Below are 13,513 nucleotides of genomic sequence, written 5' to 3'. Positions count from 1 at the left end.
TTGCCTTCATGGTTGGAGGTCTGGTTAAAAACCTGAACTGCAGAAAAATCAAGTGGAATTTTAGACATTATGTACATGGTGTGTTTTTTAACCTTTTGGGAAGTACAATCCATTCCCCAGTTTTTATTATGTGATTTTCTTAATTATGAGTGCAAATTCAATGCAAGATGCAACAGAAGGATATAAAAAAGGGTAATAAATTACTTGCAAAATGAAGAAGGCCTAGGATTATTATTTTTCAAGCAGAGCAAATACATTTTAAAGGATGGGCTAAGATGGTTTCCTACAGAGTATCTGCTTACAGTTGACTTACAGTCACACATAATTTCAGATGAGGATGTGCACATCACAATGTGAATCAAAGGATGTATCCAATTGTTCGGTGACGTTCCGATTAATAATAATTACTGTTATCTCATTTCCTCTTCTTCAAATATTTAGGTTTGTTGCTTATGCAGCCAAAACAGAACCACCCATGTAAAAATAAAAATAAAAAAGGTAAAGGACCCCTGGACGGTTAAGTCCAGTCAAAGGTGACTATGGGGTGCAACGCTCATCTTGCTTTCAGGCCAAGGGTGCTGGCTTTTGTCCGTAGACAGCTTCCTGGGTCATGACGAAACCACTTCTGGCGCAATGGGACACCGTGACAGAAACCAGAGTGCATGGAAACGCCATTTACCTTTCCGCCGCAGCAGTAGGAGGAGGAGTTTGGATTTGATATCCCGCTTTATCACTACCCGAAGGAGTCTCAAAGCGGCTGACATTCTCCTTTCCCTTCCTCCCCACAACAAACACTCTGTGAGGTGAGTGGGGCTGAGAGACTTCAAAGAAGTGTGACTGGCCCAAGGTCACCCAGCAGCTGCAGGTGGAGGAGTGGAGACTCGAACCCGGTTCCCCAGATTGTGAGTCTATCGCTCTTAACCACTACACTACACCACACTGGCTACCTATTTATCTACTTGCACTGGTATGCTTTCAAACTGCTAGGTTGTTAGGAGCTGGGACCGAGCAACGGGAGCTCACCCCGTTGCACAGATTCAAACTGCTGACCTGATCAGCAAGTCCAAGAGGATCAGTAGTTTAGACCACAGCGCCACCCGCTCCCTGGAACCACCCATGTACAAGGGAGTGGTATCAGCAACTTGGTGTAATTTTGATATACACAGGACTCCTATTATGGAAACAGGAAGTAAGGGAACCCCAAATGAAGGCGATTGTCATGAGTTCCCACTGAAATGTCATGTGAGTGGTCAGACTCGGAGGAGAAGGAGCTCAGAGAGTTAGACCTGGAGGACCCACCATGTTAGAGGTTACAGATTATAAACTCTTAGCAATGTCTGATCCCAGGAGGACTGCAGCAGTTTAGGGGGGTGGGATTCTACCCTCCAAAGGAGGCTCAGGCAAACTCTCAGGACTGCCTCCCATAACCTCCCTTCCAAGCATGCCCCTCCGCCTCAGATCCTCCTCTGGCCCCTGCCCCATCGCACAGGGACCTCCTTCTTCAGGGAAGGTGGCTGGAGCAAATCTGATGCCAAGCCAGCACCCACTCCACCTCTGGCACCTAGGAGACCAAGATGTAAACACACACAACCCTCACTAGCTCACTACTCTGGCTGCTACTAATCACCAGTTACACAGCTTTTTAATCTGTAAAGACTTTTACAACCACACAACACTCTATGCCGGATGTTTTACAATGAATGCACCAATGTACAAAACATATTACAGAATCACCAGGAACAAGGATGTTGCCAGAGGCAAAGGCTGCCACAGCAGCAACTGATCCATCAGGCAATGACTGGGCTGTTGCAGCTGCCTTCACCAAAGCAGGGTATTAATATTCTGTTACAAAATGGCATGAAAGACCTGGACGGAGAAGGAGCTTTAGGGCATTTTGTTGACGAGATTCATCTCTCACAGTTACTTTTCAAGGCAAAGAATGTGGATGCTGGCTCTCTCTTTAAAAAAAAACAACCAACCATGAATTCTGCCGGACACATGGCTGCGTTTGGGTGGAACTTACAAGGGTATCTCAGCAGTGAAACGAAGACCCGTCCTGCCGTCCTCAGTTTAGCAGCTGGCATGTGTCTCTGCCACTTCCCCAAATTCTTGCTATGTGAACTGGGCAGAAGAAGCAGACCACCCCCATCAAGCCCTGTTTACAGAGCCCAACTCCCAACTTTTGCCTTTCTTAAGTGATCAAAACTGCTGTGAAATAAGTCTGGTTATAGGAACATAGAAAGTCTGACCACTGGCATTGTCTACACTGACTGGAAGCCACTCTCTGGGGTTTCAGGCAGGAAACACTCCTGTCAGGGCTTGGAGTCAGACATGGGTCAACATGAAAGACACAGGGCTCGGGTGTCAGTGAAGTTGACTCTGTATTCAAGGAAACAGCATGCAACTCAGCAACAGTTCCCAGCAGGCCTTGGCCCTATGGAACACTTGCCAGGACTAAAGGCCTCTGCCTTCCACCCTCTCTAATGCTCATCCTCTCCCGGATGTTTCCCAAGCAGTCTCAAACTGTGCTTGTGCATCAGGCTTAATCCCTGGCATCTTCAGTTAAAAGGGTCAGGTGATGGCAAAGGCCTCTGCCTGAGAACCTAGGCCTCATCTGTAATATACCTCTAAAGCTGTATCATAACCCTTTAAGGAGTCATGGCTACCCCCCAAAGAACCCTGGGAACTTCAGTTTATTGAGGGTCTTGAAAGTTGTTAGGAGCTACAATGCTGAGTGAGTTTTAACAATCAATCCCTCTTCCCTGAGAATTCTGGAAATTCTAGCTCAGTGAAGGCTCTAGGTTCCCTCATTGCGAGAAGCAAAGCTACAGTGAACCAGGCAGAGGGCCTTCTCGGTAGTGGCGCCCACCCTGTGGAACACCCTCCCATCAGATGTCAAAGAGATAAACAACTACCTGACATTTAGAAGACATCTGAAGGCAGCCCTGTTTAGGGAAGTTTTTAATGTGTGACATTTTAATGTATTTTTAATCTTTGTTGGAAGCCGCCCAGAGTGGCTGGGGAAACCCAGCCAGATGGGCAGGGTACAAATAATAAATTATTATTATTATTATTATTAGCCTCCCAACAACTCTCAGCACCCTTAACAAACTACACATCCCAGGATTCTTTTGATAGAATCCGTGACTGTTTAAAATGTATTGTAGAGTGCCGACAGGATCAGTGTAGATAATAAATGGGCTAGATGAACGAAGAATCGCTGCTTCCCATGTTTTGAACCCCCTGTTAAAGGTTTCAGCAAAACGCAATCAGCCGACAGACCCACTTCATTTAGAGCACTCTGCTTTAAAAAGCTTAGCTGCAGCATATGAACAACACAATCTCGAAAACGCACAGGTGTCCTTCCTGCTCAACCCCCCGCCTCTGCTTTTGTTGTCTCTTCTTAAGAAAAGGCTTCTGTACACCAATGTCAGCTTTCATAACTGACAATGGAAGATAAGAAGCATCCATTAGTTCCTGGATCAGGACGGACCAAGACAGACAAAAGTACTTCAAGGCCAGTACATCTCAAAAATAACCTATGAAACAGAGGGATTAAATGTTATTATTTTTTATTCACAAAGGATTTTCAGGCAAAGCTCCCTGCAAGAATTCCACCAGCGGCACAGCTACCTCTAAGAAATCCTCATCTCATATTTTTTAAAAATTCAACAGGTGTAGCTAAATAGCTTCAGGGTGAAGAAAAGAGATGGCCAAGTCTGTCTCAGTCCTTATTTTTAAGACCAGGAGGGTTTTTCCCCCCATAACACAAAATTACAAGCGTTCAGAGCATAGAAATACTTTTGTTGTCCGGAAAGCAACACTGAAAATTTGGATAGGGCACAGAGCTTAGTTCCTCACCCCAAGCAAGTTGAGGCATGAGTGCACTACAAGGAAGGTTGGCAGTATTGTCAAAGGAGACTGCATACTGGGCTCAGTTCAGATGTGGTGCAAAACTACAGTAAACACATACTTTTTTCATCTCCCCGTCCCTCGGCATCTGCTGCGGGAGGCAGTCCCCTCATTCTCCCTAATGGCTGGGAGGAACCCAACTTGCCTCTACTCAAAAAACTCAGAAAAAGATATACAAATTACCTCAGCTCCTAAACTTAGAGCTATGATTTCATCCTCAAAAGCAGAATGCGTATCTATGTGAGGAGGGATTCCTGCAACATAAAACAAAGCTGTGGTTCAGTACATGTGAGAATCTATTTTTCAACTTTTCCTCACCATCAGTAACCCGAGGTACCACTGTATATATTTTTATTTGCACTAACAGTAACATGTCTAGATAGGTTTGCCTAAACAAAACACACACAAAGATCAATTTCTTCCCCCATCTTTAAGAAGGGCTGGGAAAAGACTCCTACCTAAAACTCTGAAAAGCTGTTACCAATCAACTTTGTCAACGATGCCCAACCAAATGAACCAATGGACTTGATAATATAAGACAGCTTTCAATGTTCCTAACAAGAGGTCTTCAGTTTCAACTGGGTATCAACTGGAGACCTTGGAGGGCTTGCCCCATATACCCAAGGAACTGACACCTCCCATATGTCCAATAATACTCCTGCATTTGCCAAGGCATTTTGATTAAGGGGTGTTTGTGTCAGGTTAAAGATGTTAGTGCAACACGTGTACATACCCTGTCCAGGTTCATACTGGTTTATAGTCAGTTGATCAGGTTTCTCCTTAATGTGCCCCATCTTCAACCATTTTGCAAGAAGCTTGTTACAGATATCTGGGAGACCTGAGGCGGTGAGAAAATATGAAAGCAGAAGGTGTTCTCTCTTTTCCCTCATCCACAACAAAACATTCCCACATCAGAAAACAAATAAAGCATACAATTAGGAAAGCTGCGAAGTTTCAACTCTTAAATTCTTCATACAGAATACACCACAAAAAGGAAAACATGTCAGTTACATTTATATGGGGTTGTGTTGGGGGTTTTTGCCATTATGCCGTTGTAGCTAGAACGTTGGACAAGGACTACAGAGGTTTAAATCTGCACAACTATGAAGCTCATTGAGTGACCTTAAGCCTCTCACGATTTGTCAGCCTAATTCTACCTCACAGGGCTGTTGTGCTGTTAAGAGGAGGAGGGAGAATGACAAGCCTGTGGCTTTGAGCTCCTGGGAGGAAAAGTAGGGTATAAATGTAATAATCAAACAAATGTAGCCATGGCTATTCACCTTGCACATTTCTGCTCCATAGCTGAAAACATTACACTCGATGCTATTGTAGAAGGAAGCAGCTTGGGATTTTCACAGGGACTGTTTTCATGTTTCTTAAATGCGCTAGCAGCATAAAGCAATTAGAAACAGGCTAATTGCAACTAAATGGTCTCGGCATCTTTATAAGCGTGAGTTGGGGTGGGAGGGGGGGCGGTGTTCCCTGGATCACAGCACGAGTTTGCTTACTGGCGTGCCCGTTGGAGAAGGCAACTTTGAATTTATTTGCCAAATTAATGAATTTGAGATTATCCTACTGTGCCTCTCGCTTGGAGTGAGCTAATTCTGATGCGCAGGGAAAGGGATGAAGCGAACTGTAATGTATACTGTCTTAATGTGCAAACGATCAGGCTTCGCACGGCTACTTCTTGCTGTGAGCAAAATTTTCGTCTCCTAATAGAATGTGAGGGGAAAGTGCTTAGGAGTCGCTTACAACTCCATCCTCCCGCAGTTGTTCGCATCCGTCTGCCTCAAGAGGGAATGGAATGCGCCTCTGAGGGTGAAGTTACACTACTGCATTAGCAGCACCGAAGTGACCTCTCTGGGGCGCAAGCGTGGGCAGTGTGCATGGAGGTCTTGGGCTGCCCATACGACAAGACCCCGCTCTCAGCCTCACTGTTGTGGTCCAAAGAAAATCAGAGCAATACGTTTGGCACCAGCTTGGCTGCAGGAGTTGCCAGATGGAGGCATGAAAGGTGCCATCCAACTGCCTTAGGGATTCCACTCTGGATGTTGTTGTTGTTTAGTCGTGTTCGACTCTTCATGACCCCATGGACCAGAACACGCCAGGCACTCCTGTCTTCCACTGCCTCCCGCAGTTTGGTCAAACTCATGCTGGTAGCTTCGAGAACACTATCCAACCATCTCGTCCTCTGTCATCCCCTTCTCCTTGTGCCCTCCATCTTTCCCAATATCAGGGTCTTTTCCAGGGAGTCTTCTCTTCTCATGAGGTGGCCAAAGTATTGGAGCCTCAGCTTCACAATCTGTCCTTCTAGTGAGCACTCAGGGCTGATTTCCTTAAGAATGGAGAGGTTTGATCTTCTTGCAGTTCATGAGACTCTCAAGAGTCTCCTCCAGCACCATAATTCAAAAGCATCAATTCTTCGGCGATCAGCCTTCTTTATGGGCCAGCTCTCACTCCACTCTGGATAGTGTAGGTTTTACTCCTTAGCCCTTTCTTCTCCTGAAGATATATCGCAAGGCAGTGGAGGTTTAGGATCAGAGTTTTCTCTTTCCTAGATGGGCTACCTTCCCAGGTTGATCAGCCCCATCAGCCCCTCACTTCCCTCTACAGCACATGCAGAAACCGCTTTCTTGACCCCTGGACCCACCATTGGTCTCATCCGCTCAATCCTGTCTTCGCATGCAGGGGAAGTCCCTAACTCACTGAGGATTTGAGACACATCAGCTACCCTCAGCCAGTCAAAGCCATTCCCAGGGTGTGGCTGCTGTCGCATGCTGACAGCTTCTAGGAGCCACAGGTGAGAATGGGGTGGAGACCAAAGGTGGACAAACTACCCCAGAAGGAGCACAATGTATCCCCGGCACCAGAGGTACTACCCCTCCCCTAACATCCCATATACTCCACACTCCCACACTATCTATAATGTTGGATCTTCCAAAATATTTTGGTCTTCCAAGACTCCTGCTACCTTCTTCAGGTTTTGTGCATCTCATATGCATGTCAGATTTTCAAAGCTACTCGTTGTCAAGCATTTTCTGGACTCTTCCCTAAACACGTTAAAAGGAAATTGATTCAAACACATATCTAGGCCAAAGTCCTTTAAGACCCACTTACCTGGGAGTCAACCGCATGTTTAAGATTACAACCTAGGTGAATGGAAGCCTTGCGCTGCAAGCCCATTTCTATTGTATACTTGGAAGCAAGTTTCACAGATTTCAACAACAGTTACCCCCCAGTAAGCATATATAGAATTGCAACCACTACTAATCAGTGAAGAAAACTGTATTGATTATTCAACGGAAGACACACATAACAGGCATTCCATCGGGATGCTCACCTCCAGGTAACGGTCTGTCTCTATCAACATTGTTGTTATCATATCGAAACTCGTATCCAAAATGTTTTACCCTCCTGTGTTTCAGAGACTTCTGAGCTGCGAAAATGGAAAGGAAGAAAAACAGAACCATGTTTGGAAGGGGAGAAAAAATTAAAAAACCACAATATATATTTTGAGCTGCTGTTGCATAGTGGCTTAAGGACCAAGCCAGAATTCAGGAAGTTCTGAGTTTGAAGGTTCCCTGTGCCCTCAACTCACTCTGTGGTTTCTGATGATCCACATTTTCTCTCAGCCTCAGTCCCTCCCACCTTCAAGATCAGGGGATAATAATAATAGCCTACTTTATAGGGTTGTTGTACAGATTGCTAGATAATGCTTGTGAAGTAGAGTGGTACCTCCGGTTGCAAACGGGATCCATTCCGGAGGTCCGGCCGGATCCCAAGGTTTTTGCAGCCTGAGGATCACTGTTCTGTGCATGCGTGTGTGGAGAAACCCAGTCTTATACTTCCGGGTTTGCTGCTTTCGTAACATGAAGTTTACATAACCAGAGGGCTATGTAAGCTGAAGTGCTATACTTTATTGAGTAATCCTGTTTTTCAACTAGAGTCATTTTCATTTCATTTCACTTTTAATTTGCACACTGCCTTTCTAGGCAGTTTACAAGCAACAAAATATACAACAGGAATCACACATCTTACAACAATCTAAACAAAACATTATATAATATATATATATATATATATATATATATATATATATATATATGCTTTCGTAGATTTTCACGGGTACAGGAATGCAGGTTTTGGTGTCTTCGGGTGTCTTCCCGTGTAAGAGTTGGGGTGTCTAGGCGACGTTTCGACGAGGTCTCACTCGTCATCTTCAGGCTGGTGCTTTCGGCTTCTTGTTACTGGAACAGAGCTCTGTTCCAGTAACAAGAAGCCGAAAGCACCAGCCTGAAGATGACGAGTGAGACCTCGTCGAAACGTCGCCTAGACACCCCAACTCTTACACGGGAAGACACCCGAAGACACCAAAACCTGCATATATATATATATATATATACACACACACACACACACACACACAGAGAGAGAGAGAGAGAGAGAGAGAGATACAGACACACACACACACATTTATAAATATACACATACATATGTGTGTGTGTGTGTGTGTGTGTGTGTGTGTGTGTGTGTATGTATATACACACATATATACACATATACATACATACATATATATATATATATATATATATATATATATATTCTTTCCCACAAAAAGCTTTTTTGTTCTTACTACGGTTTTTGTTCTTACTATGGTTAAATAACATAAAGAGGCATTGGAAATAAATAGCCTTCAAGACAACTTGGATGCTGCAATTGCCGCAATGAATACACAAACAACAGGTGAAAGATTTGCTTCCACTGCACAGAATGAGTCACTTGGTCAAATTCATGAATCCTCAAGCCTGTGTGTCTGGTCTCAGGTGTGTGCCAGAGATTTGCACATTGCTTTATAAAAAGGTTGCAGGTGGCACCAGTGAACTTCACATCTGCTGTCTATTGTACTGCAGTTAAACCTCCAAACCAGCTCTTAAGTCACTGTTGTCTATGTAGATGATGGCAAGGGTGCCTGTTATAAACCAGTACCATGAGCAAACAACTAAACTGATCAAAACCACAGAGGTTGAAATGCTTTGCCAAAATGATTCCAGATTTTGCACCACGGAAACTCAAGTTACCCACCCATAACTAAGGAAGCTTACACAGATAAGATGAATATGCACATTTATCTTTTGCTGTAAAACACCTCAAGCAGAATTTTCTTGGAACGGAAATGCAAATCCTTAAAACAATTAATCATCTTTATTTTCACAGTTCCTGTCTCACAGCACTTGCAAGTATTTAGGCAAATAATTCATTGTCCAGCCCAAATTTCAGCACTGTTCAGTCCAAAACCATGACAGCAGGAAAAGGAAGCATTTGACACTCTGATGCTGTTCGACTATATCCCCATTATATCTGATAACCGGCCATCATGCCTAGGAATGATGAGGATTCCCAACCTGTCAACTAAAAAGTTAGCAAGATGGAAACCTACAACTGTCAAAATTCCATGGATTAAGAACAAGCATTGCTCAAAACACCTTTACCTTGGTTGGATAGAATTAGAATCTTTCCTATCAAGACAGTATTTCCATTAATTGATTATTATTATTTTATTTATACCCCACCCATCTGGGCAGCTTACAGCATATATAAAAACATAATAAACATCAAACATTAAAAACTTCCCGATACAGGGCTGCCTTCAGATATCTTCTAAAAGTTGTGTAGTTCTTTATCTCCTTGACATCTGAAGGGAGGGCGTTCCACAAGGAGGGTGCCACTACCAAGAAGGCCCTCTGCTTAGTTCCCTGTAACTTTGCTTCGCGCAGTGAGGGAACCAGCAGAAAGAAACAAAGCTTTATTATTTTCTACTTCTGCAGAGTGCTTTCACTCCAAATGCTGAAAGATAGCTCTATGCAGCACTCAGGCTGGAACTGCCATTATAGCAGAACCTCAAATGTTGGCTCATCACCAGCCAGCCTCAAAGAGGACCTGCTTTATCTGAGTAACTACCGTACTTCTGCCTTTAGCATGAGGAGCCTCCTCATTTAAAAGGGCCAAGCCTACTTTCACGATCTTAGCTCCAATGGGGACAGGAGGAACCTGTGGATCCACTAGGACTTCCGAGGCTGAATCTCATGTGGGAAACAGCATTTCCTCAGGCCAGGAAAGTCCTGCCACAACAGGCCCCATTTGCACCAGTGTTTCTGGCATAAGCGGAGTACCTGGGACTAGCTCTGAGGAAAGTTACTTCTCTTGCTCCAAATCCCTGGCCTCATTCCCCAAAATTGGGGAGCTGAACCCGTTACCATAACAACAACAAAATCCCCTCAAAGAATGAGCAAATATGTGATTGGCAGTCATCCAAAATAACAGCCATTCTTATGAAGCATTACTTACCAGTTGAGGTGACTTCATCCTCTGCCCAATCAATGCTTTCTAAAAGTTCCTTTTCTTCCTCAGGCAAAACCAACTCCTCAATTATCTTCAGGCCAGGAGGCAAGGCTGTAGGTGTCATGTTCTCCCAAGGAACTAGGAGTATAAAAAATTGAAGAACTCCCCATGCTGTTCTTTCAAGCTGCATAAACATACAGTTCTCGAACAAACAAGTTCTCTAATTATCTAGATGTTCAAATTTGCCAATTTTTAAATGCTCTCTAGGCAGGTAGCAACATCAAAAATGACCAAGCAGTTAAATCTAGGGCTTGGCTGGAAGCAACACTAAACCGTTGTTTATATTACCAGAAAGAGCCTAGCTACCCACTCCTACCCCTCCATGCTGCCTCATTCCCCTCTGAAGCAGCCAGCAGGTGTAGTTTCTAAGCCTTTACTTCCATTTTTAGTTAACTGAAGCTTGCCTTATTATCCTCACTCAGACAACTGTGGTTAATCTTAATTTTGGTAAGTGGAAACAGGGCAACTTCAAACCACAGTTTATAAAGCTGGCTTACTTTCACCAAACACAGTTATGATTAACCACAGTTTAGGGTCTGAATAATATGCTAACCGGTGTGTCCTCTATAAGGTCAAGGGTAAAGCTTCCAATCTCATCCTTGCAGCAGGAACAGTGAGAGGGGCTGCACAAGCCCAGAAGAAAGACTAGGCTTCTTCTTGTAATAACAAACTATGGTTAAGAATTGCATATAATATATTGACAGAAAGGTGCTGTAAGAAGTAGATGTAGGGGGAAACCTACTCATCTCAAGCCCCTGCCTGACTAGAAAGATCTTGGAAAACCTCTTATGGAAAGCGCATTAGTGAATTAAGCGATAAAGCCAAAAGCAAGCTTAATCGGAGACCGTAATCCTTCTAGTCATGCGCCACAGGCTTGGTCCCCCACACACTGTGCCACGCAAACCCCCTTCTGTTTAGGACCAGAGAACCCGGCTGCTTTTCAGATTCAAACGCCTGACTGCTTTGTCAAAGGAAAAGGTCACCATTTCCCCCGGCTGTTCCAGGTGAGATGTCAGCTGCCTTCGATTGTCTCTTCCCAGGACTTCTCATGAGGATTGAGAGTTTGTTTGTGGCCAACAGGCGATGAATACAGAGCGGGGAAAGAAGACATGTCTAAATGCTACGTCCAGGATCAAAAGAATGACAAATCTTTGAGCCCAAAGGTGCGTGGAAGCGAGTTAGACATTTTTAGCAGCCCCCTCCCCAGCTGAAGGGAGTTTCAAAAGCCATTTAACGCTACGGGAACAGGGTCAGTTGCTCAAAGTCACAAAATTTACTTCCTTTGGATCTTGGACTAGGGTTGCATATACACCGTATGTTTATAAATGCCATCTCCAACTCCTCAAAAAATTCCATCAACAGTGTCTCTGAAAAATTTCCTACATCACCTGGGAAGACAGGCAAACTAATGCCAGTGTACTGGAAGAAGCAAAGATCACCAGTGTCGAAGCAATGATTATTCAAAATCAACTTCGCTGGACTGGTCATTGTTGTGTGGATGCCTGATTATCATCTTCCAAAGCAACTACAGTCAAACCTTTGTTTTCAAACAGCTTAGTTCTCAAACGTTTTGGCTCCCGAACACTGCAAACTGAGTGTTTCAGTTTGTGAACTATTTTTGGAAGCCTTATGTCCAACGGGGCTTCTGATTGGCTGCAGGAACTTTCTGCAGCCAATCAGAAGCCGCACTTTGGTTTCCGAATGTTTTGGAAGTCGAACAGAATTCTGGAACGGATTCTGTTCAACTTCCAAGGTACCACTGTACTCTATTCCGAACTTAAAAATGGCAATCGTAATGCCGGTGGTCAACAAAAAAAGTTCAAAGGCTCTCTCAAGGCAAATCTTTTTTTAAAAAAGTAGTATAAACACCAACAACTGGGAAACACTAGTGTGCGAGCGCTCCATTTGAAGAAGAGCCTTTACCAAAGGTATCATGGGTTTTGAAGACGCTCAAACTCAAGACGAAAGGGAGAAACGCGCTAAGAGGAAGGGACGCTTGGCAAATCCTCACCATGATCAACTCCCGCCCGGAAACCAATGTCCCCACTGTGGAAGGACATGTGGATCCAGAATTGGCCTCCACAGTCACCTATGGACTTACTGTTAAAACAATGTTTATGGAAGACAATCTTACAAGTGATCGCCAAAGAAGAAGAAGATATGTTTAGAGCACATTTTGCTCCCCATAGAAACCAGAGAAGTGTAGTTTACCGCTCCCAGCATCCTTAACAAACTACACTTCCTCATATTCTTTGGGGGTGCTTTAAATGCATGCAGCCTATGGCCCCAAACCCCCTAAGCAGTGCACCTGACCCTTCCAGTAAGCCCCCTTTCCCCTATCTGCCTGCCACAGATTGTCAGCCGTGCAAAAAGAATGCAAGCCCACAAGATTATGGAAACAATCAAAAGAATATATTCAGAAGTTCGGCGGTTCGAATCCCCATGATGGGGTGAGCTCCCGTTGCTCGGTCCCTGCTCCCGCCAACCTAGCAGTTCGAAAGCACGTCAAAGTGCAAGTAGATAAATAGGCAGGAAGGTAAACAGCGTTTCCGTGCGCTGCTCTGAAGCGGCTTAGTCATGCTCAGAAGCGGCTTAGTCATGCTGGCCACATGACCTGGAAGCTGTACGCTGGCTCCCTCGGCCAATAAAGCGAGATGAGCGCCGCAACCCCAGAGTCGGTCACAACTGGACCTAATGGTCAAGGGTCCCTTTACCTTCACCTTTAATGTTGATCAGTAACTCAAATAATAATCCAGAAATAATAAGTACCTGCACACATTTCACCTGTGGCATTGCTATATTCCTAAAAGCTGATCTTAAAATAAGATAGCATTCCCTCGATTTCTGATGTTTGGGCTTTCAATACCATCGCTTATGCAGCCAAAACAGCACCACCCACGCACAAGAGGGAGGCATCAGCCAGCGCGGATGAACCCCAGGGTTTACAGAGGTATGCAATGATGACAGGTGGGGAAGAAGGTGGGAAGACCAGCAGAAAATGGTGCCAGACAGGCAGTGCCATTCTCCTCCCTCCTGAGCTCTACAAGAGCAACACTGAGACCAAAGAGGAGGAAACAGACAGGCAGATCAACTTCTTAGAGTGGTTGTGCTTAAGAAGGCAGGCAAAGATGGGGGGGGACAGCTGGCTGAGGGCAGTCTGAGGTTTATGGGGCTGTGCCCCATTTGCCCTAATGGAGCA

General features: G+C 44.6%; 1 protein-coding gene and 1 long non-coding RNA gene across 6 annotated transcripts in view; one reads left to right on the top strand and one right to left on the bottom strand.

The window, feature by feature from the left end:
• ALKBH8 (alkB homolog 8, tRNA methyltransferase) overlaps positions 1-13,513 on the bottom strand; it is a 61,333-nt gene that overhangs the window by 29,454 nt on the left and 18,366 nt on the right. For all 5 annotated transcript variants that reach the window (XM_083499609.1, XM_083499608.1, XM_083499610.1 and 2 more), the window contains exons 4-7: positions 10,261-10,392; positions 7,253-7,348; positions 4,646-4,750; positions 4,096-4,166 (exon numbers count right to left, since the gene is read on the bottom strand). In XM_083499609.1, the coding sequence (XP_083355735.1) occupies positions 4,096-4,166; positions 4,646-4,750; positions 7,253-7,348; positions 10,261-10,392 (404 nt within the window). The remainder of the gene's footprint in view (positions 1-4,095; positions 4,167-4,645; positions 4,751-7,252; positions 7,349-10,260; positions 10,393-13,513) is intronic.
• The window catches only part of LOC310705502, a 71,399-nt gene continuing 69,795 nt past the window's right edge, over positions 11,910-13,513 (top strand). Inside the window, exon 1 of the long non-coding RNA XR_014525350.1 lies at positions 11,910-12,374. This is a non-coding gene — a long non-coding RNA (uncharacterized lncRNA). The remainder of the gene's footprint in view (positions 12,375-13,513) is intronic.

The sequence above is a fragment of the Podarcis liolepis genome (assembly GCF_965112155.1).
Source record: "Podarcis liolepis genome assembly, chromosome: 4".
NCBI lineage: Eukaryota > Metazoa > Chordata > Lepidosauria > Squamata > Lacertidae > Podarcis > Podarcis liolepis.
This window is presented reverse-complemented; position numbering and strand designations above follow the sequence as displayed.